At 41.9% G+C, this 26,239-nt stretch overlaps 1 protein-coding gene across 2 annotated transcripts in view; it reads right to left on the reverse strand.

The window, feature by feature from the left end:
* ADAM22 (ADAM metallopeptidase domain 22) overlaps positions 1-26,239 on the reverse strand; it is a 1,118,190-nt gene that overhangs the window by 633,371 nt on the left and 458,580 nt on the right. For both annotated transcript variants that reach the window (XM_069211564.1, XM_069211563.1), the window contains exon 5: positions 18,954-19,036. In XM_069211564.1, the coding sequence (XP_069067665.1) occupies positions 18,954-19,036 (83 nt within the window). The remainder of the gene's footprint in view (positions 1-18,953; positions 19,037-26,239) is intronic.

Genomic DNA, 26,239 nt, shown 5'->3' on the forward strand with positions numbered 1-26,239 from the left:
TGAGGATGAGATGTGCTTCCTTTCTGGTATAAATACTGTTTCTGTTGCAGTGGTGTCATCTCTACCTTCCAAATCTAAACACTTGAGGTGGGTCCTTAATATGATTCATATTATTGCATAATTTCACAGAACAGAGTTTGTTTGTTGCTACTCCAGTGAGTTGTTCCAGGAGCTTGGCTTTTTCCAGTTTATTGTCCCTACATGCCCTGTGTATGATTGCTAGTGTATCCCTCCGAAAGTGGCCCCAAAAGCATCCCAGTGTACATGTGGTTTTGTGTCTTTAGGATTATTCTCTGTAAAATAATAAGAGATACTTTCTCTGAGCTCTCCTCTATTTTATTTTTTAATAGACTCATTCATACCCGCATGAATGATACATATTTGCTGTTTCCTTACTTTCATCTCTAAATCATACAATTTTATGTTGTCTTTTTTGATTTGTCTATATCTGCTTTCAGTTCTGCTAAACATGCCCTAGCTCTTCTTTACTCAATGTGCTTGTTGACTTTGCCCCCATGATGTATATCAAAAGGATGTCAGATGCTTGTATTGTGCTAGTATGCAGGAATTCTGTGATGTTGCACTCAGTGGTTATGGTACCATGGTTGAAATACAGGACAGACAGTGTTCCTCAATTGGTGCCTCATAAGGGGGTAGTTGATCACCTGCGAACCCGTATCACCATGTCAATCTACCCCTATTATGAAAGGCTGTGGTCTCTGGGCCACCATGAGTGATCGGAACCAACTATTCCACAACAGTATTGAGTGCACCTATAGGCCATGTCCAGTGCATTTATGTCATCGGGATTAACAATTATGTGGGTTCACATCATTAATCACCACCTTGCTTCATGGATTGGCTGCTTGTCTTTGGAAGCACTGTGCAACCGGCTGATCTGCTGCTGGCTACGCACAGACATTTGTGAAAGTTACATCTCAGAGACTTTAAGGACTCTGGATAATGTGCTGCTACTCATTCAATTTGCCCTCAGTGGCACTGACCTACCACAGCAGGTCCTGGCAGGTTCCCGGGCTCTTCATCCATATTTGGCTATTTTGTGCTCCAGTCGCACTGGGCGCTGTTTTTCATGCTATGTGCGTCGTATCCACGGTCCCCTTTTTACCTTTTCCACTTTTAGGGGACTATAGGATCACCTCTGTCAGCCCACGACACTGAGGCTTGATACACCACTTTGGGGCGGGCCTGCTCAGGCTGGGCTCCATCTTAGGTTCATGGCTATGGTGTCTGCACCTCTCAGATGAAGGGTGTTGCACCAAGAACTGTCCTGTTGTGCTCTGGAGTCCCTGAATTCTTCATGAGATCTCCGGTATGTGGGGGAGCTCCAGTAGCTCCTGGTGCAGTATTCTTCCTCAAGGCCGAGAAGGGCCGGAGCACACAAAGGCAATCAACTCTGATCGCCATCTTGGGGTAGACTGTGATGTTTTTTTTTCACTCTGTTTACACATCTCTAATTTAAATCATAAGGTAGAAATGTGGTGAGCCTATAGTACTTTTACACACCCAACTAATTAATTTGGATTTATTTATCCAGGGTTATTTAATATGAAAGGAAAAACAATGGCTCGAGCTAGGAGAAGAAGAAAATACCTTCTGTGGTGTAAATTGAAGTCATTTCTTCCAGGAGGTCTGGGGTTACAACAACTCTTGGTGTGTACATACGCCAAAGCTGTTGCCCAAATTCAAAACAAGCATCTTGCTGAGCAGGTGAGAGTGCTCAATTGTCACAGGTAGGAGTGGCAGCCAGTCAGCACTACTGGATTCACCCGGCAACACAGCTAAATTCCTGTTAAGAAAACCAGGAAGTAAAGATCATTGGTTTTTGAGAGAAACTTAATAAAGTAAGTATGTATGTTGTCCACTCTAGTACAAAAGTCAGTTTAATATTTGATTTAGAGCCCACAAATTGGAATCCTTATAGCTCAATCACGCACAAATCCTTAATTGGTTGCCCCATCGGCTCATGGAAGTGTCAGCTTAGGGACATAAATGTTAGAATACTATTGGGGTTAACTTTCCACATTGCCGCAGAGCTATTTTCACCACAATTACTTTTTTGGCACAAAAAAGACTTTCTGGATAGGATTTACTTCATGACTATAGTGACAGGAACAGTATGACCTACTGCGCAGCAACGATGGGCCTTTGAAGTCACTAGAAACCCTGCTCCAGCCTCACTTACTTTTAAGCGCAACATGTGCCACCTGTGAGCCATACTATCCATCTAATCCTAAAGAGTTTTTCAAGGTCTAGGTTGAGCAGCTCAAGGTGCTGATCAGAAAATCAAATTTGTGCCAGCTGTTGTTGGATATAGTTGACTTCACTTCAGGGCTTTTTTGGCTATTTGGTGGCATGTCCGTTCCTATGGCAGCAACTAAGAGCTAGCTGATTCTGAATCTAACTTCAAGTTTCCTGATACAGGTGAAAGCAGCGACTTGTGGCCATGGCATCCTCAGATCAGCAAAGGTCCTTGAGGCCCTCCCCCTTGTGATAAATGGGGAGTGTCAGTGGTAGCCTCGTACATGGGCACTTCAGTTTTAGGTCATTATGAAACCTCTCTTAGTTAATGCACTACAGATCCATGTGCGTAACCAGAAAGCCACAGAATTAAATCTTGGTTGGTGCAGTTGAGAGCAGTGACGTGTGTATTTTTATTTTTAGTGCTACAAGGTCACAGCCTGTGACAGAAAGCGCTCTGAACATGTAAGTCATTATTTCCAGCTTGCATTACACACAATATAAGACAGACTGCTACAAAATGCACAAAAAGTTTTAAGATAAAATGGCACTTCCACAATTTAGATTTTGGTAATACCCACACAGTATATAATGCATTTTTTTTTACATTATCTTCTCTTCAACACCTTCAGAGGTAGTAAGCACAATATAAATACAATTACAATTAATAATAACTCACTTTACAGCCCAGTTGGTAACTCTCTGCACTAGCAATAAAAAAACAATAATCTTTGTAATCACAAAGCGTTGAGTGATTCGGTCAATTGAAGCCAGTACTGGTTCCTAAGCATTCTTTACATTTGCAGATTACCCTTTACATTTGCAGATTAACTCGTAGTGCACATGTGCATTTCTTTCAGGAAAGCAGGCACCCTGGCAGGAAAGCTTGCTTAGCTGTAAGCCCAGCTTTGGTTTCACAGCACAGGAGACTGACTCACTGAATGACACTACAGCTTTAGCATTTAACCCCTTTGCTGTCAGGCCTTTCCCCCCTCGGGTGCCAGGTCTTTTTTTGGCTATTTGGGGCAGTTCACGCTTAGGCCCTCATAACTTTTTGCCCACATAAGCTACCTACGCCAAATTTGTGTCCTTTTTTCCAACATCCTAGGGATTCTAGAGGTATACAGAGCTTGTGTGTTCCCCTGGAGGAGACCAAGAAATTGGCCAAAATACAGAGAACATTTTATTTTAAAGACAAGATAAGGTGTTGAGATGCAGTGGTGATTTGCACATCTCTGAACTCTGGGGTCCCCTTACTGGCATGTGACTTGCATATATGTCTTTGTTACACACTGTTTTACATTCAAAAGGAAAAAATGTAGAGAAAGACAAGGGGCAATAACAACTGTTCTGCTATTTTGTGTTCCCCCAAATCTCCTGATAAAAATGGTACCTCACTTGTGTGGGTAGGCCTTGTGCCCGCGACAGGAAATGCCCCAAAACATAACGTGGACACATCACATTTTCCCAAAGAAAACAGAGCTGTTTTTTTGGAAAGTGCCTAGCTGTGGATTTTGGCCTCTAGCTCAGTCGGCACCTAGTGAAACCTACCAAACCTGTGCATTTTTTAAAAGTAGACACCTAAGGAAATCCAAGATGGGGTGACTTGTGGGGCTCGGATCAGGTTCTGTTACCCAGAATCCTTTGCAAACCTCAAAATTTGACCAGAAAAAAACTTTTTTCTCACATTTCAGTGACAGAAAGTTCTGGAATCTGAGAGGAGCCACAAATTTCCTCCCCCCTGTTTGGAGATGTTCTGGCCTAATACAAACACCCCATAATGTTTCTTACCTTATTGCTCCCGAATGCCTCTACCTCATAGCTTCACAACTTGTGCCATTCTTTGGGCAGATTTAAGAGCCCCTAGCACCTCCTTGCACCACATTAGCATCATTTTTTACACTAATGTGGCCAAACGGGGTCAAAATCGCAGCGCCAAATTTACAAAGTGCCGCAATGCATGCATTGTGCCACTTTGTAGCCCTTTGTGCTACATTACACCTGTGCCAAGCATAATGTATGCAAAGAGGGTGTTTCCCCATTATGAGGGGAGGAGCCGAAAAATTTACACAAAGAAACCTAGGAGATTTCTTTGCATCATTTCTTTCTGCACTTTTAAGGCCTGCTCAGAGCAGGCATTAAAAGGAGGCACACCACTGTTTACAATTGTCCTCAATGGGCTTTGCAGGATTAGCGTCAACATTTTTTACACTAAACCTGCAGAGCTCCGAACTCACATCAGGAATTTTGATGCTAGTTCCCTAACTACCAACATGGTGCACCGTATGTTAAGGTACGGTGCACCATGGTGGTGTTAGAGGGGCGCGAAGAGGCGCAAGAAAAGTGGCGCTGCACCAGGTGCAGCGCCACCTTTCTTAAATCTGGCCCTTTGTTTGCAGTCCCACTCTGCTATCACCTTCCCTGTACAACGTAAGTCCTTCGAGTACATTTCTGGGTTAACATTGAAAATGTCCGTTGGAGGCAGGCAGAGCTTAATACCAAATAAGTCATTTCTAGGCAAAGGGAGAAAATCAAGCGGCAGGGAAAGGGAGCATGAGTGGAAGAGGAATGTAGACGGTGAATCATCCTTTCAGCAGGATGTTCTTATTCCACTCTCTAAATCAGACCCGTATTACTAGCTAGAGCACGATTCCCGTCAAGCACAGCAAGGTTATCTTTGTATTCCCAGCATTTATATCGCACACTATAGGATTTAGGGAGCGAAACAACAGCAGACAAAGGAAAAAATAATCACCTTTATTAGATAACATCCTCTTTTTGGTCCAGCATCATTTACGCACTTATTGATCGATATATATTGGTATTTCAAACTGTAAACTTGAGAGGAAACAGTTATTTCATCAAAACACCACTGGAGGGCACTGTAACATCTTTTTCCGAAAAGGATGTTGGGCCAAATGTATGAACACATTTTCCCATAGACACATAATGGATAAAACCCTAAGATACATCTGGCCCTTAGTTTGTTTAGTGCACGCAAAGTGAAATACAATTTTCATTGCCTGTACCACTTGCACAGTGCACAGACATTATAATGCGTGTTGAAATGAATGTTGGTGTTTTGCTGAAATATATTGTACATCGCAACTTTAACTTTCTGCTCACAAAGAATCGGTGACAGGTACATTTTTACAAAATGTAAAAGTCAAGGTGGGAACCGAAATGTCTACAAAGCTAAGCAGCGCTTTCAGACTTACATTTACTGATTTAGGTGTAGTCTGTAGAATTAAACACCAACGAACATGGCACAGTGCACCTAAACAACAAGTAGAAACCTTTACTGCTGGGTTACATTTTAAATTCTAAAATGTTAGAGACAAGGCTTTAAGTGGGATGAAACAAGTGTGTGGGCGAGCGTCTCTAAAAGGGATGTGGTATATGAAATTAAAGGCGTGGCTAAATAAAAACCTAATTTCTGTGACTCCCATAGTGGGCCACCCAAACAGTTTTATGATGCCTCTCTGAGCTTTCTGTTACTGCATCCAGATCAGGGCCAGACTGTCCCTAGGGGGCATCGGGCATTTCCCCGGGAGGCAGAAAAGGTGGGGGTCAGTTTTGCAGCATTGGTGCAATATCGCTCTCCAGTAACAAAAGCACAGTTCTTCACTTTTGCAACCCCAGCCCCTCCCAACCCCATCCCCACTCCCCAGGGGGAGGCTGGTCTGACAAGGTTGTCAGGGCTGCTTTGCATTCCCAGTCCTTCCCTGAGCCAGATGTATAACATTACAACTGAAGTACACCCTAAAGCCAGCTAGAACTATTGGCTTTGTCAATTATTTTGTTGTAAGTAATAACTATTGAAAACGTTTTAATTATGAGACTGTGAATCTGGACAAACATGACTAGAATCACACAGGACGCCCTCACAGGATGCCCAAGCTTTGGATGTCAAGGAGCAATTGGGAAATGGACTGGTAGCCAACAACATTTTTTATATAATTTCTTAACAACAGACTGTATCCTTTCAAGATTTCTCGATTGTAGCACAGGGCAGAGTTGCAGTGTCGACAATAGACAAAGCTCACACAGCAGTACTCCGAGATAAACCCCAGGCGATTGTGTGCTACCTTGCTCCGGTCTTTCATGAATACCTCTGATGCCCTGTCGAGGGCCAGCATGTAAACATGCATGTTCAATACTGTGCTCTTATGTGTCGCGTGATGCACTATATTACTCCCATATTTGTTTTGCTACAAAACATTATTCTGTGAACAGAGGTCAGTTATTACATAACATATCAAACTACTTTAGATACGTAAAATGATACCATCTAGCATACACAGGCCCAGATTTAAGATGGCCTAGTGCCTCCTTGTGCCACATTTGAATCATTCTTTATGACACTAATGTGGCTCAGCCAGGCCAAATTCGCCACGCCAGATGTACTAACTTGCACAATGCATGCATTGTGCCACTTTGTAACCACTTGTGCCACAGTATGCCTGCACCAGGCCTAATGTATGCAGGGGGGGCGTTCCCCCTTTGTGGGAACGCAAAAAATGGCACAGTGGAATCTATGAGATTCCACTTTGCCATTTTTGGCGGCTATTTTTAAAGTCTGCACAGAGCAGGCGTTAAAAGGAGGCACACTATTATTTATAATGGGTCTCTGTGTACTTTGTAGGATTAGCGGCAAAACAATTTGTGCTAATATAGCATGAAAAATTATGATGCTATTGTCCCTAACCTGCGCCACGGTGCGCCGTATGTTTAATACGGTGCACACATGGTGGCGTTAGGGTGGCGCTAAGGGGTGCAAGAAAAGTGGTGCTGCACATAATGCAGCACCACTTTTCTTAAATTTGGGCCACAGTCCTTAAGTCTCCAGACCTTCAAATACATGGTCCCAGTTGTTTTGGATGACCTCTTAGAGCAGAGGCGGGTTCTGGTTGCACCTCAGCGATGTCTGAAGAGACCAGGATCCTGTCTGTCTCCATTCTGATCAGTATCTGTTAATGCCCTACTCCTGAAATCAATCAGTCCACACTCGTCCACGTATGAATGCCGCATTAGAACATCACCAAGCCCTCTGGAGCTTGCATCAATGGTGAGTTCCGATTAGTTGGCTGAGTGAAAAAAATGAAATGATAGAGTACTGTAGTAGAAATTCTCTGATGCACTTGCATGCCCCTTTCTCCGTCTTTCCCCAGACACAGGTTAGGGATGAATCTCTGACAGTATGTGGCTAGGCCTAGGAAGCTCCTGGCCTCTGACCGAGATTGAGCGGGTTCAGCCTCCTCGATCACAGCCCGTTTTGCAGGGTTTACCCTAATTCCCACTTCAGGTAAGATATATCTGTAAAACTCCACTTCCTGTGTCAGAGATCGGCACTTGTTTGTCTTGATTGTTAAACCCATTCCAGTGATCCTTTAGAGGAAGGCCTTCCATCTCTTTTGGTGGTCCGAGATCATGGGGGTGTAACCTGGAATACTGTTACGGACATTTATGATGTCCACTAACCCCAACATGGCTTCTTGAATTGTATTTTGGAATACTTCTGCCACCGACGAGATGGCAAAGTTGAGGCATTGGTATCATCAGAGGCATTTGTAGCTGGCTAGCTCTAGTCTTTAATGAAGACGCCTGACCCTGCACCCAGCATCAGGATGTAAACATGCTTGCTCACATTTTGTCCGCTTATGTGTACTAGAGATAGAGATAGAGCTAGAGATAGAGAGAGATGCTTTTGATTAAACGCAAACAGCTATCCATCAGGTGTCCTGGGACTAGTTGTAACACAATCCCAATTCAATCCGCAGGACCATTTCAAAGAAATCATTTAAAAGTCAAGTTTTTAAGCTTTTCCAGAACCTCTGAAAAATGTCTTCCATTGTTAGAGACCCTGGTATGAAATTCCAAATCTTCTCAGCCAACAATGGAAAAACTCTTTCACATACTCTCTCCACATACAGAACTCGGCGTTCCACAAATAATCCGGCATTGCTTACTTTGGTAGGCTGAAGAACAGTGCGGTGCAGTAATCAATGCAAGATCACATTACTGCACAGATCACAGTCCTCCTTGTGCTCTCTGGTGATAGGGTTACCTTTTGCATAGCATCTTTAAATAACAGAGAGAGGAAGACCTAATGGCATTGATTTGTAGTGTGAGAGATAGCGTTCTATATAGCAATATCCCCAGATTCTTTCCTGCTTCATTGGAGATTGGTGCAGGGCCCAATTCCTCAGGCCACCACTCTGGGACCTATTCAGAGTTTCTCCTCAACTGTTTGGTTTTGTCCCCATTCAGTATGAGTGAGCCAGGCTCCAGCCATTTTGCTATGGCTCTTAAGCATGTCTGAAAGATCTTTATTGGGACCACACAGTTGCAGGCAACAGTGGTCATGTAAATATTAAAGAGGGTTGAGCTCAAAGAGACAATTAGGAAAACCCACACCCTGCTTCTTTTGCTTTTGACTTGAATAGCTTGTAGCCAGTTAGTAAGAAATTAATCAAGTTACATTATAAATTAATTCTACAACAAGACAATAATATATACTGTGGCTTATAGGTGCCAACTAAATTGAAATCAGTTTTTTCTGCAGTGTTCTGAGAGGTCAGAGAAAAAATACTGGGTAAAACTAAAAGAGGCTATCTCTAGGGGAGAGGCATTATGGCCCAAGCCTATTCTGCACTCCTTCAGGAAAATATATTTCTAGATTTGTAAATGAAAGGAAACCTGACATCTTCAATAATAATGAGGAGAGCAAGTGACCAAACCACAAGATTGTGTCAGATGCCATGTTTTGTCTTTCCATGGCCTAAAATTATTTTAGTACTTAAAAACAGGTGCTTTTTGCACCTGACAAAAAGAGAAGAAGTTTGAAGAAGGCCCTATGTTAGGTGTTAACCCCAGGCATCACAACAACATCTAACAAGCCTGAACAAGAAGAATACTGTACTGATTAAAACAGAACATTTTACTATTTTCCCAAACTGAATGAAAATGAGATACTATTATGTACACCGAGAGGTTGTTCAAGGTACATACATATCTATTGACGTTTTCATGTGCAGTGGTGCTGCTATCTCATGTACATGCTTGAAAGTGACACACATGGTCTTGGATACTGTCCAAAGATTGATTGTCAAGCAAAGCAGGCCATTCAAAGTGACCAACAAAGAATCAAACTTTATTTGTTAACTGTACAGAAAGTCAATATAAGAAAATTGGTTCCTGGTTGAGGGGGACAACCCCCTACTCAAGCAGAAACCACAATCCTTGTCAGGTTGAAGTCACAAGCTACCCTAAATTAATTAGTGGTCAACCCATGTTAGCTTGGCACAGAGCAGTCAGGCTTAACTTAGAGGCAATGTGTAAAGTATTTGTGGAAAACATCAAACAGTAACATAGTGAAAACCCTCCACAATAAGATCCCACACACAGTTTATATAAATGGATTATTCTTTAATAAATAAAACAAGGCAAAAATGACAAAAATCCATTCATGAGAACAAGGGATGTGCAATTTAAAACATTTAAGTGAATATAGCACCAAAAAGCACAAATAACCAAATGTGGATATGTGGTTACGCTGCACTGGTAAAAAGTCACAAGTTTGTGCCGACCATGATAGACTGTGGCCGGCTACAGGGGCCCATTGAGACCCGCTGAACAAGAGAGCCTTAAATTGCAAGGTCCAGCATTGTGGATACGTCGCACAGCTGAAGCAATGCACCGGTTCCGAGGAGCTGCGGAACTGCGATGCAAGGTCCTGCAGCGCCATTTAGGATCCCGTGAACAAGGACTTGTGACGTGAGGTCCGGCATTGAGGATGTATCATGCAGTCAAGAAGATGAATGAGGTTTGAAGAGCCCTTGAAGTCACTGTGGAGTCCTGGGTTCAACAGATACAGGTCCAGTCCTTCTCACCCAGGCAAGAGGGCAGAAGGCAGCAGGTCAACCCACAGGGCAGAAGTTGGGCAGTCCTTTTAGCAACTGAGCAGTACTTCTTACTGGCAGGGTATTTACAGGTCCAGTAGTATACTGAAGAGGTGGTGTCAGAGGTCCTATATTTATATCTGGTGCCCTTCCTCTGGGAGCAGCTTCTAGAAATTTGCTTTGAAGTGCACAGACTTCCTGCCCCCCCCCACCCTGGCTCAGATTAACTGCAGGGGGTATGTAGCGTTTTTTGTGAAGGCAGGACAGAGCCTATTCAAGTGTATGGCTGTGCCCAGCTCCGCCCTCTCATCCTGCCAGTGATGGACTATCCAGGCACACCTAAGCTCTCTATTGTGTGTGGCTGTTTAGGAGGATACACAAAGCCCAATTGTCATTTACACCAAGTCATGTGACCCAGGGACAGGCTGCAGGCACTAAATGATTAATACACAAAAATGATAACTTTCTAAAAGTAGCATTTTCAAAATTGTATTTAAAATCCAACTTTACCATGAGAAGGCATTTTTCATTAAAGTTCCAAAGACACCAAACATGAACTGTTTGCCTGCTCCCATTTGTAAATTATCACTTATTAGATGTAATACGGTAACTCCAATGTCAGCCTTTGGCAGAGGTAAGACTTGCAGGAGTGAAAAACTAATTGAAGAGTTTTTTACTACCAGAACATGTAAAAGTTAAAAGTACATATCCAACTTTTTAAATACACTGCACCCTGCCCTCTGGGTTGTCCAGGACCTACCCTAATGGTAACATATGTATTAAAAAGGAATGCTTCAGTCTGGCAAAAGGTTTATTTTGCCAGGTCGAAATGACAGTTTACAATTGCACATACAGGCTGCAATGGCAGTGCTGAGACATGTTTAAAGTGCTACTTAAGTGGGTTGCACAATCAGTGCTACAAGTCTACAGGTACCATTTAATTTACAGGCCCTGACTATATGTAGTACCACTTTACTGTGGAATCACAAGTAAATTAAATATGCCAACTGGGGACAAACCAGTGTTATGTTTTAAGGAGTAAGCACATGCACTTTAGCATTGGTTAGCAAGGGTAAAGTGTGCAGAGTCCTAAGGCCACAAAAAATGATACCAGTAAAAATAAGGGGAGGATGGCAGAAAGACAACCCTAAGGCTGACTGGTCTAACCACCTGAAGGCTGACTGGTCTATCAGCTGGATATGTAAAATCATGAGCATGCTAGGTGGAAGTTTCTTAGATTTTCAATTTGAATTAGTTGACAAAATTGTTCCAATCCAATTCTTTATTCGGTTATATAATATTAACCATAAATCACATAAATGCATAACCTATAAAATACAAAAAAAATCAAAAAAGAATAAAAGCTTACATATTTAAAATCTTAAAAGCTTCCAATTTCATTTACAGTCAAAATTCGAAAAATAAAAATATTTCATAATTAAAAATAATTTACACTATTCCGCCAGCTTGTAACTCCCTGTAAGAAGGACCCCACCCTCGACACACCAACACATCCTGGACCATACGCAACCACAAATAGGCTGGGCGGTACTGCACAAAACCCTTTTTCTTCAGTAGGGGGAGTAAAAATCTTCACCTAAACAGTGCATAAAAATCACAAAACATGGTAAAATGTATTAAAGACTGTAAGGACACCCCATTACATGGGCAAATTTGTATAGATTTCAAATCATACTGGCCAAGCAGGAAGCACAAATTACTTCTAATTACTCCTAATCGGAAGCGAGTAATGAGTGAACTTTCCCACATATTATGTACCATCAAAAGGTACAGCTCCGGACCCACCTGCCTCTTTAGCATTAAGAAATCCTTCACCATTGGTTTCCTTAATACCTCTGCCTCCCTTTTTGCTCCCAGAATTTAAAAAAAGTTCTCCTTTGCCCATCGTTTATCAGTACGTGTTAGACATTGTGGGGCATTAAACATTTCTGGGCGACAAAGGGATGTGGCGAACTCTTTTATATCTGCCAACCAGGGGATATCCAGAGCTCAATCACATGCCAAACATTAACGCAACATTTCCCTATTTAGGGAGGCACAATCATTTGACCAGATGGAAATTCAGAGCATGAGGGGCGCAATCTTAATCCATCCTCCACGAACTCCAAATTAAATTCCTCGTGTAGGCAAAACCTGGAGATATTTTACCCCACGCCCAATAACCTTCCGCAGAAGCGATTTTGCTCTATCTGAGGGGCCGTGCTACCCGAATAGCCCCAGAGTGGTGCCCCATACATAAGAATCCGGGAGGCATTTACGTCTATACACCTCAAGCAGAGGCTGTATAGGTTTATTTCCCACTCATAAGGCAAACTCAAAAGTAGCTCCTACAGTGGCATAAAGCACGCACATCGCCTTGAAATGCATGGCTTCCATGTTTCTTTGCCATCAAAAGTTACCCCTAGATAAGGAAATTCCTGCACACGGCTGATGATTTGGTCATTGATCTTCAAAGCATCCACTTTTCTCAGTGGCTTGCCACAGACCATAAAATGGAACTTACTGCTGTTAACCTCTAAATATAAATCAGAAATAAAATCAACATATGCCTTAACTATCTTACGGAGACCGTACATAGTACGGACCATATGTACTGCATCATCCGCATATATCAGAGTTGGCAAACTCTTTCAATTTATTATAGGAACATCCTTACATCTTTCCACCAGAAAATTGTGCAAACCATTTGTACATAAAAGAAACACGGTGGGGGCCAGAACACATCCCTATCTCAATACTCTTTTAAAATTAACACATTCCTTGCATTTCCTATGAGTCCCATATCTCAAGGTTGCGTTTGTCTCTGAGTGTAAGTATCAGAGCAATTCCACAATTTGGGGCTCCATACCTATGGAGGTTAAACGTTCCCATAACTTGAAGCGATTCACTTTGCCAAAAGCACAACTAAGATCAATAAAAGCAAGATACAGGGTACCCTTCTTCACCTGCGTGTATTTACAGATCAACATGAGCAAATTCAAACATTGCTGCTGAGTCCCCAGCCCTTCCCTAAAACCATACTGCACCTTACTCAGCACATCATGCTCTCTCATCCAATCCTTAATATGCCGTAAAACAATTTGTCCCAATATTTTCACCGAGGAGTCTAAGAGTGAGATCGGGCTGTAGGATTTGGGATCACTGCGGTTTCCCTTTTTGAACACCGGACGATACACACAGATTTCCAGGAGGAAGGGGTTCCTCCACTCATTGCCACATTTAAGACATTAAGCATTATAGCTGCCCATAACTGAGGATCACTTTTATATAGGGCCATTGGGATTGCATTAAGGCCTGACGTTTTGTGGCTTGAGCTAACATACATAGCCGCCAACACATCATCAAGTGTAAATCTGATGGCCAAATTTAAGGTATAACCTGCTAGCTCATCCATTTCCTCCCCTTTCTTCCAAGAAAACCCTGCAAAAATGACTCACCCACCCATCAGGGGGAAAATTACAGCCTAGCCCTTCTGATGTTCCTGTCTCAAAGATACCCCTGTTAACTATCTTCCAGAACAGGCTTGAGTTTTTAGTGTGTGACGCACACTCCACATCCTCCCAAGCCTGCTCCTTGAGCTGCTGTTTTCTTTCCTCCAGAGAAAATGTATACTGAGCCCGCACACTACTCACATAGGCCTTATCCCTGGGCTGTGCCTTCGATGCCCTCTTCAGGGTTTTCCTTGCCATATAACAGGGTTTGCTAAACCATCCTCCCTGATCCTTAGGAATGGCCTCTTCATTTTTGGTAATGAATTCCTTGATGGCGTCATTTACTTTATTTGCAGCATCAACCACTTTCCCAGATGAGGGGGATTCAGCCAAAAGAAATCCTATTATCAGATTTACATTTTGTCTCACCACCCTCTTCACTACTTGTGTGATGCTCACCTGTCTCCAACCAATACTCCTGCCCTGATTCTTTATTCTCAAACCTACCAGCCCACCAATCACTGATGTTCACATATTGCATGGAAAGTTTAGGGAGACCGTGAGGGGGTTGTGATCACTTAAGTACTGCCTTTTCACCTCTCCATGCTGGACCAGATTTCTCACTGACGGGGACACAAAGATATAATCAATTATCGATCCAGCCCCTTTCCTCACAAAAGTTGGTACCTGATATTCACAAGCAGATTCTAGGTCAAACGTATTCTGCAAACCCAGGCTCTGTAACCCCTTAATAAGGCACTGTAACCCCTTAATGAGGGACATTCCCCTCGCATCCTGAACATCCTCAGTTGCAGGCACACTATAATCCTGCTAAAAAGGACTCTCAACAGTATAATAGCCCCCTATCAGTGCATTAAAGTCTCCAGACACAATTGAATGGAATTCCATACCACAGGCCTCCAACCTTCCCTTCAATATCTGCAACACCAAGAAAAGGGCCCTGATTTGGCAACCAGAACCCCACACTGCATTATAGAAGTTTACCAAAACAACGTTATACTTATTTGGGAATACCACCCAAATGATGAGGAGACCCTGATGACTACAATTATTCTGATATGCTCTAGTAATCTCAGAGATGTGAACCAGGGTATCTAAACCTCCTTTTGGGTGACAACCAGGCACCCGTTCAGCCAGAAGGGCAAACCTTTGGAACCCATCCCATACCGCAGCACCTTGTGACCAGGTTTCCTGAAGTAAAATGAAATCATATCCTGAAATAAACTTTACCCATTGCCCATCTTTCAGCATAGTGTCATAACCTGCCACATTCCAAGAGATTAGCTGAGTCAGGGAAGACACCTCACCTAACCCTCCCAGACCTGGGGTTGTAATAAGTGACCTCCATAAAACTACCTTATCTTTTACCTCGTGTGTTAACGGATGCACCCGCTCATACCATCAATCATTCTTCTCCAGGTCCGAGAGTACAATTAATCTAGTTTCCACTCTAAGTGGTTGCAGACCCTCCAGCAGTTTGGGAAGACCTCTGGCTCGGAAACCATCTAAGGGCCGGGGGTGCCTATAAAAGAAGCCTAAAGGGGCCCTACCAATCTTTTCACTCACCTGGGGATCTATGTATCTTGACAAGAGCAGCAGTTGGGCTAGACTTAGGTATCTACAGTTCACTATAATACAGTCCCCTTCTCCTTCCTTTTCCAGGGGGCTTACCCACCCAATCCTTCTAACACATAAAATATCCGTAATGTCCTTGCAGTTAAAACAACAGTTTTTACTCAGCCAATGTCCTGTCTTGTTCTTTAGCTATTCAGTGGATTCACTTACACCCAGAGCTAATGGAGGAAAATTTGTAAGTATAACCACATAGGGGGCACAGTCAGGTGGAAGCCTCAAACGGGCGAGTGGGAGACAATACAACTGTGCAAATTTTGACCCCTTCTCCGCTCTTGAACCGTCACTGCATTCTCACCAGTCCAGCTCACGAATCTCCCTCTAATACCATTTCTACTAGATTCCCCCGCAGTTCTACTCAAATTTTCCTGGGCCATCCTTACAGGCTTTAAAAGGTTGCCTGTATTTGGATGGTGCAGGGACTGCTGGGTAACACTTTCCTGAATTGCTGAGTTTTCGTCCAGCTGGGTTTACTTTTCCAGTAGGGGGCCATAACATTTAAGATCCAAAGTCCCACACTTTTTTGGTGCTTTACTTCCCCCCCCCCCCCAGTATCCTCCCCGGAATACAACAGGAAAACTGCTGCTTCCAAGGCCTGCAATTTCTCCTTTACCGGCAACAGGCATGCCTCAACCATCTCCTTGAATTTTACCAAGAGATTCTCAAAACCAGGGACTTGACTTTGACTGGCATGAATACCCTCCTGGGTACCAGAGCAGTTCAGATTTTCAGAAGGTGCCACTTTGGGTTTTCTCCTAGGTTTCTTCTGAGGTTTTCTCCTCTTGATTGGAGGTCTACTACAGCCAGGAGGGGAGTCAGACAAACAGTCTTCCCTCAAGAAGATCCTGTTACCTGCTCACTAGTGCCTATCTGTGGAAATCTTTTGCATTATGTGTTCCCACTTCCATTTGCTTGCATTGCGAAAAAGTGTATACATGTAGCACCAAAATGTATTAGCAACAAAATGTATGTATTTTAACATTACATGCTCCAACTGATCAAAGGCAAAGCGCTGGTCCATTTATTAGCAAAGACCTTGCTTCTTTTTGAATGCTTGTTGGTTATTTTTGCAGTAAGCACGTTAGACGTCTGTGCGATATCCAGGGTGTCTCGGTTTTCTTTTACACATGGACCATAGGAATAGTGATATATGGGGTGGAGGGGTGGGAGGGTAGTTATCTTAAAAATAATAAGAACCCTACTAGTATATTCTGTATTTATTAGACATGAAAGAAAATTCTAGTTTTGTCTAACAGTTATTAGAACTGATCTTGTTATTAATAACTGTAAGCTAAGTAGGTGCAATTGGAACGGTGTCAGTTGTCTGGGGCAGAACCTCATTCCAAGTCGCCCATTATATCTGATGAGCAGATGCTAGTTAGGACCAATTAAATTATGAGTTTAGCAAGAGTACCACTGGACAGTGGTAATTCACCCTGAGATTTCACATACTTTAATCACGTGTAGTCTCTTGGTTCAATGCCGGGGAAAACATGGGGAAATTGGCATAGTAAACCTGATTTCCTTAAAACTCATAATCCAGTCATTCCTGTCTAGTCTGAAATTACTGAGAGCCCCGGTAATGTTAAACTGAGGGAGGGAAATAAAGGGGAATTTTATGTGCCACGCGTAATGACGGCCCTAGTGTCTAGGTGATGGAGGACATTGCAGTTAGGGTCCTTTAACGCAGGCAGCGCATACATCCTGAGTCAAGATGACTTTCCAATGCTTGCTGATCGGACTTCAGGCCCAGTAAAAAATATATGAACTCGCATTTGTTACGGGCTACATACTAGTCGAAAATATGTGGCTAAATATTCCTTTGCTGCAAGTCCTCATTCACAGTCAGTACTTGTGGTCAGAGAAAAGATCAGACCCGATGCTGATGCTGCAGCTGCAATTTTGTGCCACATTTCAATGCATATGAAAGTCTGTTGCTGTCTCAATGACACCTGCCTATAGTCAGAGGGGCATGCTAGGTTGACAGCCCCCGGTTCTAGCCCCCATCTTGGAAGAACATTGACAGGTAGTGGTCTTAATGGGCCACGAACTGGTATAATTACTTTTTTCTCCCTAAATCAGCGATAGAAATGTAATTCTGCACTGCACCGCTCATGCATTTTTCAGGGTAGAATATGGGGACTGCAGTATGGAAGGGGGATTGCTTCTTCTCCTGTTGCAACCATGTGCTTATTCAAGGCTTCCATAGGAGAATATGAGGTGGCCTTACGGGGATTCAAGTGCATGTTTCTATGAAAGAAGGATGTGTATGGAATCTGCACTTCCGGCACTCCTAGGCTCACCCCAAGTTCAAAATGTGTGCTGGGCCGGGTGCTCCCATATAAGTCAATGTGCTCACGTGTTTCTCGTGCATATAAGTCAATGTGCTCACGTGTTTCTCGTGTTTCAATAAGTACGGGATATCGTTGTGAACTACCATACATACAAAGTGGACTTTTCCTAATCTATGCTAGACCTGAAAAAAGGTTATGGCACAGGCAGTAGGACCTGTGGTTCCCCTGAACATGCATACTAATATGAAGCTTCTTCATAAAGATATGGTAAGTCGGCTGAGGGTAGTCAGGATGTATGAGTGATTCTTGAGCAACCATCTACAACTCTGGCTAAAGTGAGACTATGTTCTTGTCCAGCACAGAGGGGTAGTGCAGTGTATGCTGCATGCTCTTACGGTTTTAAGAGGGCACTATAAATAAAGAGGCTCTTTGAATATATACTGATTTCAGCACAATGTGCAACACTAATGATTTCAACATGAATGTCACACTTATGTTAAGACTTCGCGTCATAGCTTAATGTCGACTTTTGTGAAATAACTTCACTATCACCGTACTAGATCAGTGTGAAAACCATGCTTAGATGAATATGTTACGTTGGAATTTCCCTGTGAAGACAAACGTATGGCTGAACTCTTCATACTTGATCACAAGTCTATGATTAATGGCTCATACGAGGGCATCATGAAAACATTAATCAAAACAAGAATGACCTCCTTTGCCGGGGGTCTGTAAACTAATGTGTGCGATGAATTCTTCATGAAATTACCCATTGAGCAAAACACACAAACGATACACTAACAAATCACTTTCTAATGTGAGGTGGGGATTCCTGAAGTTCTGCTTTGGTTTAAAGCCAACAGCTTCAAAGGTGGAAGTAAAGACAAGAAAGATATAATAATAATAACACGAGTGATGATGATAACAAAACAACAACAACAACAAAACAACAATACTACCACTACTACTACTAATAATAATAAGAAGAATAGGTCTGTGAGTGAGCGCTGGTGAATAATCCGAGAGGGAATGCAAGGTGAAAGCTTTTTTTCAGGGGCATTCCGCAGCAATAGTAATTGTTCTGTGAGCAGATGAACCCACAGGAGACAATATGGATAGAGATGATCATATCACCGTATAACTCATCATCACCCCTGGAATTCCTTCAACATTTGAAAGCAAACTAAAAATTATAATACATGCTCAAGTCAATAAATTACTTCCCGCTGCCTTTTTCCATCGTCCATCGTAATTTATATACCTGTTGCTTCCCTTGGACCATTCCTCTACCACACTTTCACACAAGGTACTGGTAACACTTAGTTGCTAGTTTTCATGTGTTGACTTTGCTAATACCTAAAAATGTGCAAACAGTGAAATGAAAAACAACTTACTGAAGACCATTGCATGTCGATAATGCAACAAAGGATTCTGTGTTTCCTCGGATATGACCCTGGTAGTAACAGTGCTCTCCACCCTACAACAAAAAGCACAGAATAATATTTTAGCACATAAAAGAAATTATTTGGCTGCAGAATAATTATTTCAGATGGCTGTCAGTCCTCTTCTTTACTGTACTCGAAAAACAAAAACAAAATATAGCTTATATATGGTTAAGTACTGAGAGCACAGCTGCAACACAAATTGAGAAGGAACCCAAGGTATATCTGTTGGGATTAAACCCATTTAGGGTCAAATCTAAAATGCATAAGCGAGCGTTGTTAGAGGTAAAGGTGATGGTTAGGAGAAGGATATCTAGTCGTTGGACTGGCACTGAGCTACCAAATCCAGCAGAGTGGCTAAAGGAAGGCATTTTGTAGTTGAAAGCGGAGGAGATCCGAACAAATAAAGTCAGAGAACATGAAACGCTTGCAGATGACATAGTAAAAATCTGATATAAATATTGTCACGTGCTAACAACGATAGGCCAACTTGAAATATTACAAACACAAATATATGATAATTGTAAACATACAAGTAATAAAATAATTGTCTCAATATATTACTACTTGGCCTGGAAAAATGGTTGCGCAACTACAGTGAGACGGTTGCTGAGATGCTGCAGTGTTTGAACTCTGGTGCTGAGAACTTGTATAATAAATGAAGTTTCCTTGTTCTGATTAAATAAAGCGAGTAGGTGCAAGTCAGGAAAATGCCCTGCGTGCACCACCAGCTGCTCTTGGCTTTCCAATTCCCAACAGTAGGATGCTCAAACTTGCTTAGTGTGCAGTCACTGCTGAGGGCTCTGAATGCAAGCCTAGGACCACCTGCAATGCTTTGCCACCTCAAGAAGAAGGAAGCATCATAGCTGCTGAGTGGGCTGAATCAATTCCAGGTGTGCTGTAAGACACCCTTGAACAAAACAGCCTGACACAGACTTTTAGAACGCCAGGACAGGAAAAATGCAGATCCATAGCAACGTCGAGTTAATTGATGGTGATGTGTTCCAGGAAACATTCATATACTCCTGAGCTGCAAGTCATGATTATAGATTGTAGATTTTAACATCACTTTCAGTTACCATCTTGTTTTTAGACACTGTCATTTCTTAACATCTATTAGAAATGTTTATCCAGTAGAAATTCACACTCGTGCAATGCCTCATTGCGTTTGCTGAACGATTGTGAATTAGCACCCTCAGGTTTATTATCTTGCATGGGTGCAGATTTACATACATTTAAAATTATGTTTGAAATTCCCAAAGCCTTTGCAGGTTTCGCCTCAAAACCTGCAGTTGTCATTGTTTTGTAGATGTAATCCTAGTCATGCTTTGTGAACGGCTTTCCCGTGAAAATATAAATAAATACAGATGCATTTTCACTTGCAAGAAAAACTCACCTAGTTCAAATGCACTTGCTAGCTTTCTTCTGTCTTTTCTTTGCTCCATGGGGAAAATATATTTATCTGTGGCGAAACCTTTTCTCTACATACCCAACAATACTGGGGTTGTTGCCTTCCCCTTCCCATCGTGGAAAGGGATTTATTCCAGGCCTTGACAGAATAAATCTCTGAACATTCCCAGGTTAGGAAATGGATAACATATTTTGTAATTACCGTCAAATGAATGCGTATGTGTGTGAATGTTTACTGGCTCCCAGTGCGTTTCCACCATTGGATCCTCACTTATAGAAGATTTACTTAGGTGGCAATCTAGTTGTGAAAAAAATCCTTTCTTTTGTGGAAAAATGACCCTTGTGAATTAGAAAAGTAGTTTTGCACACATGTAAATTGCTTTAGAAACCTGAACTAATGTCTGCCCTGACTGAAGTCTAAGGTACATTTGAAGTGACGTTTACAACATGTTCATTTCTTTGGCTTTGCGGTGGTTCTAAGACTCCATGAGAGTTGGTGAAGAAGATATTTCCTCCTACTGAGAGAATCACAGACCTGAAGCCTAGATCGAAAAGGCATTTTGCCTATCAGAGGCAAAATTAGATTTGTCTTTGAATAGACAGTATTAATAGATCTGAAAGGTCGTCCTTTGTGGCAGGGGAGAAGAACATTCCTCCATCTGCTAGATACATGTCCAGACTGAGCAGAATGTCTTCTCATCGATTTGCCTTTCTGAATGGTCCGCAAATATCTAAAATGAGAACACAATGTGGACGTTCTGGGAATATTCATAAACAGTTATTACAAATAGAAGGACTATGTCCTCTTTGTACTTTTGCTAGTAGGTACTTGGATCAGGGGTTCGCCAACCTTTTCTGTAGTAAGAGCTACTTATATTCAATGAAAATTACCCCGAGCTACTAATATTATTAGAGCTGTAATAGTGACCACATCAGACATGATTACATGAATGACTAACAGTTGAAACAATAGCAGTAGTGATGGCATCAGGCATGACTGCCTGGCGTAATGTAAAAAATGCGATCAGGCTGAAATACCTCTTCATGGCTAAAACATAAGAACCATAGATGAAATGCCCATGACATCAGGTTAGTAATATGAGTAATAAGTAACCCCAGTGCCGTGGGATTTATCACTCAAGTAGGGGGCCTAATTTAGAGTATGGCAGATGGGGTTACTCCGTCACAAATGTGACAGATATCCTGCCTGCGGTATTACAATCCATTATATCCTATGGGAATGGTAGTACGGTGTACAGGATATCCTTCACATTTGTGATGCAGTAAGCCGTCGGCCACACTTTAAATCAGTCCCATAAGCTTTAAATAAATTTAGGAAATGTAATAATAGTTTGCCAGCATTAGCTTTGGAGTGCTGAAAATACACACATTTTGTACTGAATATACACTTTTCAAATTTGGTGCACATTTATATTAATTTAAACATGCAGAAGCTTCTAATTTAGTAGGTTGGGCTTCAGACAATAGAGCTACTTGTAGGTAGAGGGAGAGCTACCAGTAGCTCAAGAGCTACTCAGTGCAGAATCCTGAGTTAAATGTTTCAGGACTGATTCACAAAGGCTTGTAAGAGTAGGTGAAAGAGTAGCCCTGTGGCACTACTTCCTGTACTTACTATTAACGCAGTTTGTAAAGTGCAAATTTAACCTTTCAGGTATCCTGGTGCTATGTCAACCTTACAGATGCTCGGTCAGCAACAGAGACAATTTCCTCCCTATATACAATACATCTCTATCTCTTTCTTCCTGATTTGGAGCTGGCTATTTAAGGAAAAGCCAACTTTTCAGATCTTTCCTATATAGGGTAAGACTTTTACTGCCTCTACGAGAGGCTGGCAGCTTGTTCCACAACTAAGCTGCCTTTACCCTGAAGGCCTTGCCTCCATAACTCACCTTCTGTAACTTTAGGACACATAATAGGTTGGCTGAGGAGGAGTGTAAGTTCCTTGCTGGAATGTAATGTTTGAAATTTTTTGTAGCAATTTGAGTCCTGTTTCCTTTATTGAATTATAAACAATACATAATGATTTAAAAGCAATCCTCTCTTTCACTGGGAGTCAGTGGAGTTCCTTCAGGGTGCCAGCGGAAGAGGCATGTCTGGGGTTATCTAATGCAAGTGTTGCCGCCACAGCTTGCACTCTGTATATTATTTTTATTAGACAGTCTGGGGCTCTCAGTAGCAGTGCATTACAATAATCAATTCTGTAGAGGACTGTACTCTGAACCACTAGCTTTCTTGCCGGCTGTGGCAGCAGTGGTATGATTTTTCAAAGGTTCCGGGAGTAACCCAAAACATGTGGCTGCTGTCTTTTTGACATGTGTTTCCACGGAGAGCTTATCATCAACATATACTCCTGGATTATGCACTGACTGTGATGTCTCTAAATTGTCTGTGCTTGTCCACAGCCAGAAATTGTCCAGGAGTGTATGAGGAACTTTTGGGGATGAGCAACATAATAATTCAGTTTTCGCTCCATTGAATTTTAATGAGTTACTGTTCAATCAACCTTCTTCTCTCTTAAGACATTTATGGGACCTTCCAGTGACATGAACCTATTATCTCCTAATGAGAGAATTAGTTGTGTATCATTGGCATAGCCCACAAAGCTAATGCTGTGGGATTTGATGAGAGTCAACAGAGGAAGCAGATACACATTAAAGAGGATAGGGCTCAGGGGTGAGCCCTGTGGTACACCGTGTCCTACTTTTTTACAATCCTGAGGAGAACGGGGAAAGTGAGATTGCTTGGGTTCTATTTGAAAGTTAGGATGTGATCCACTTTAATGGTGTCCCATCAATACATATATCTATTAATCTGGCCAGCAGTATTTGATAGCTGACAGTGTGAAATGCGACCGGCAAGTCGCGTAATATCAGGACCTCTGTTTAATCTCTGTCAACCATCATTCGGAGCTCATCCATAGCAAGGATCACTTCTGATTCTGAGCCTTGTGCCGGTCTAAAACTCGTGTGTTTGTTTTCAAAGAGGTTATGGTCTTCTACATAGTCTGATAATTTCTTACTGACATATTTTTCCACTATTTGTACAGGGTAAGGGAGTTGTGGTATTGGCTGGTAATCACTAAGTATTGAGGAGTCTGTTGTTGGTTTCTTCAGTAATGCAGTTATTACGGCTTTCTTGCAAACCTGTGGAACTATGCCTGTCATTAAGGATTGATTGCAGATTTTTAGTAGACTCAGGTATAGGTCATCTGCCCATTCCTTGCATATTCTGGGTGGTACCGGATCCAATAGCGATCCCAAAGAGATAATCATTGCTAAGGCTTTCAACTCATAATGCTTTTGTGAATTGATGTTTCTAGGCAATGCCCCCTAAAATAATTTGTATGAATTACATTTTTTATGCAGATTTACATTTTGAAAATAGATTTTTTAAGTCTCAATGATTAAGACAACTAATCCCATAAGTACTGTTCTTTGGTAGAGACATTCTGATTCACTACTCTTGATAGCAGGTAGGAAACCAAGTGAAGAATGCCTTTGCTGCGGCACCTTAACCTTCTTTGTTGCAAAGAGAGAAGAGACATAGGCAAGGATGCATATTTGTATTAAATATAAGAAGTAGAATACACATAGTGCTCCTCTTCAAACCAGTGGCTTTGGAGACATGATCCTGCAATACAAATTCTGCAGCCATTAGTCCTGGAGTTCTGCACCACCTGAAATTTATTGAGCAGTCTTTTCATTAGCAATAGACACAGAGCTTCCTTCCCTCCCAAAAAACTCTCTGTCCTCCCGCTCTATCTCCCTTTAGTGCTTTTATGCTTAAACAGATCTAATCGAAAGCAGGGAGCACTGTCCATATCTCTGGCTCAAGAATGACAAGAGAGACCCATATTTTTAATGGATGCTGCATAATAAAGATAGATAAACGAGATGATATAACATAATCAATCTATAAAGAAATATAAATAACACCAGTATTAGACACACAATTTGTCGAACTGTACCCTTATACCGACAGTATCCATTTACTTATATAGATGATATAATCAATGGATACTAATGTTATGTGCTACTGTTTCTAGTCCTTTAAAACTCTGTATGTGGTGTCCTATGTGATACTCTTTCAAATGACAAAAAAATCTATAGAAATCAAAAAACAATAGACACAGACATTTTCTGTAGTCTTGTCTAGTGTTCACTAATGCCCCTATGACAACGACTTTAACATTTCATACAATTAGGCACAACACTTGTTTTAACAAATTCGAAAGCAGAATATCTATTTGTTGCATTGTCTACCTGAGCTTATATATTGAGTTCATCCATAGGGATTTTGTGCCTAAAGAAGACGGGAGCATTGATTAGTGAACATCCTCTTGATCCCAAAACATAACATCGATCTTGTTGCTACTGCAGACAACGAATATGCCCCTTTGTCTCAATGTTCTTCCATCCCCAGTGCTTAATTTGTGCTTGTTGTTTCCGGTGCTGAGCACTGGCACTTATTTTTGAGGGTCGGGGCTTATTCTTATGCCTCAAGCATTTGCTGCGTGCAAAAGACACATATGGGAAAGAAGGAAGAAGGAAAAACGAAAAAGCGTCATAAAGGGAGAAAGTAGAAAGCTGCAGGATGAGCTGAAGGGGCAGGGGGTGGCCGAAAATGGATTAAAGAGGCCCGAGATGGCTTCAGGATTACGCTGCCTCAGTATTCAGTGCTGGCAGATTTAATTACAGCAGCCTCGTGTTTAAGAGAAGGGCTTTGAGCACTGGCACCTTTTTATTTACAAATTAAGCTCTGTGCGTCAAGCTTGTAGTTTGTCTTAATATCTGGAGGAGTCATCCAGCCCTTTTGACAGCTGGATATCTTTGGTGTAAAAATTAAAGAACAGACCCTATTTCTGAATTATGTAGATAATAAGCACAGAGGGAGGAGCCCTGTGGTCCCAAGAACTCTGAAGCAGATGAAGCAGAAAGTCAAGTGGTGATTTGATGGTGTCAGAGCATCTTATGAGCTCAGGATTAAGAGGAAGGTATAAACACACTTCCTGTGTGATGAGGGAAGAAGGCCACCCATACTCTAGCGGTGAGCCTCTTTACTAGGAGCCGCTGTTCATTATTATTGAATGCTGATGACGGCCCCAACAGTATTAACATGACAAAGTGACCCTTTTCCAAAATGCATCATATGTTATCTGTAACATCTGTAAGGCCCGTCGTGGTCCCATGAAGTGGTTGAGACCTTTGCTGTTTTACACACAATAAGTCCGGAAACAGCTGACATCTGGATTAGCAGTAACAACAGCTACAACTAGTTTCTACTGGGCAAAGCTGCTGTTACTTTAAGTTGTTAAACACCTGTTAATCTTCTATAACGAAAATTCCTGCTGCTGCCTTTGAATGGTTATTATTTTGTCATTTTTGCAAATTAATATTATTTTGGTTGAACAGTTGAATTTCCTTTGCTATTTCTGGTGGACGATATGATCATAACTTTTTTTTCTACAGCATTTTTAAGTTAAAGCAAAGGGCATTTTTTTAACCGAGTTAAATGGTGGTCAGGTTTTCTACCTCAGAATAACGAAAGCCTGAGGTGACCATGTTTGGATTTAAAGGTAAACCCATGTCCTGTCGGGCACACCAGGCTAGCAACAAATGTTCAATTCACCGAGGAATCTTGCTGGGACCTCGCGTCTTATGCGCCAGAAACACATCTGGATCCACTATAAAATATTTCTAACCTTCTCCACGTTGAATTTCGTCCAAATGTGAAATAAAAAGTCTGCTCTTTGCTTCTGACAAAAGAAGAGAAAAAAGGAGATTGGATTATATTGCCTTTCAAGAACC

The sequence above is a fragment of the Pleurodeles waltl genome, chromosome 10 (genome assembly GCF_031143425.1).
Source record: "Pleurodeles waltl isolate 20211129_DDA chromosome 10, aPleWal1.hap1.20221129, whole genome shotgun sequence".
In the NCBI taxonomy this organism is placed as follows: Eukaryota; Metazoa; Chordata; class Amphibia; order Caudata; family Salamandridae; genus Pleurodeles; species Pleurodeles waltl.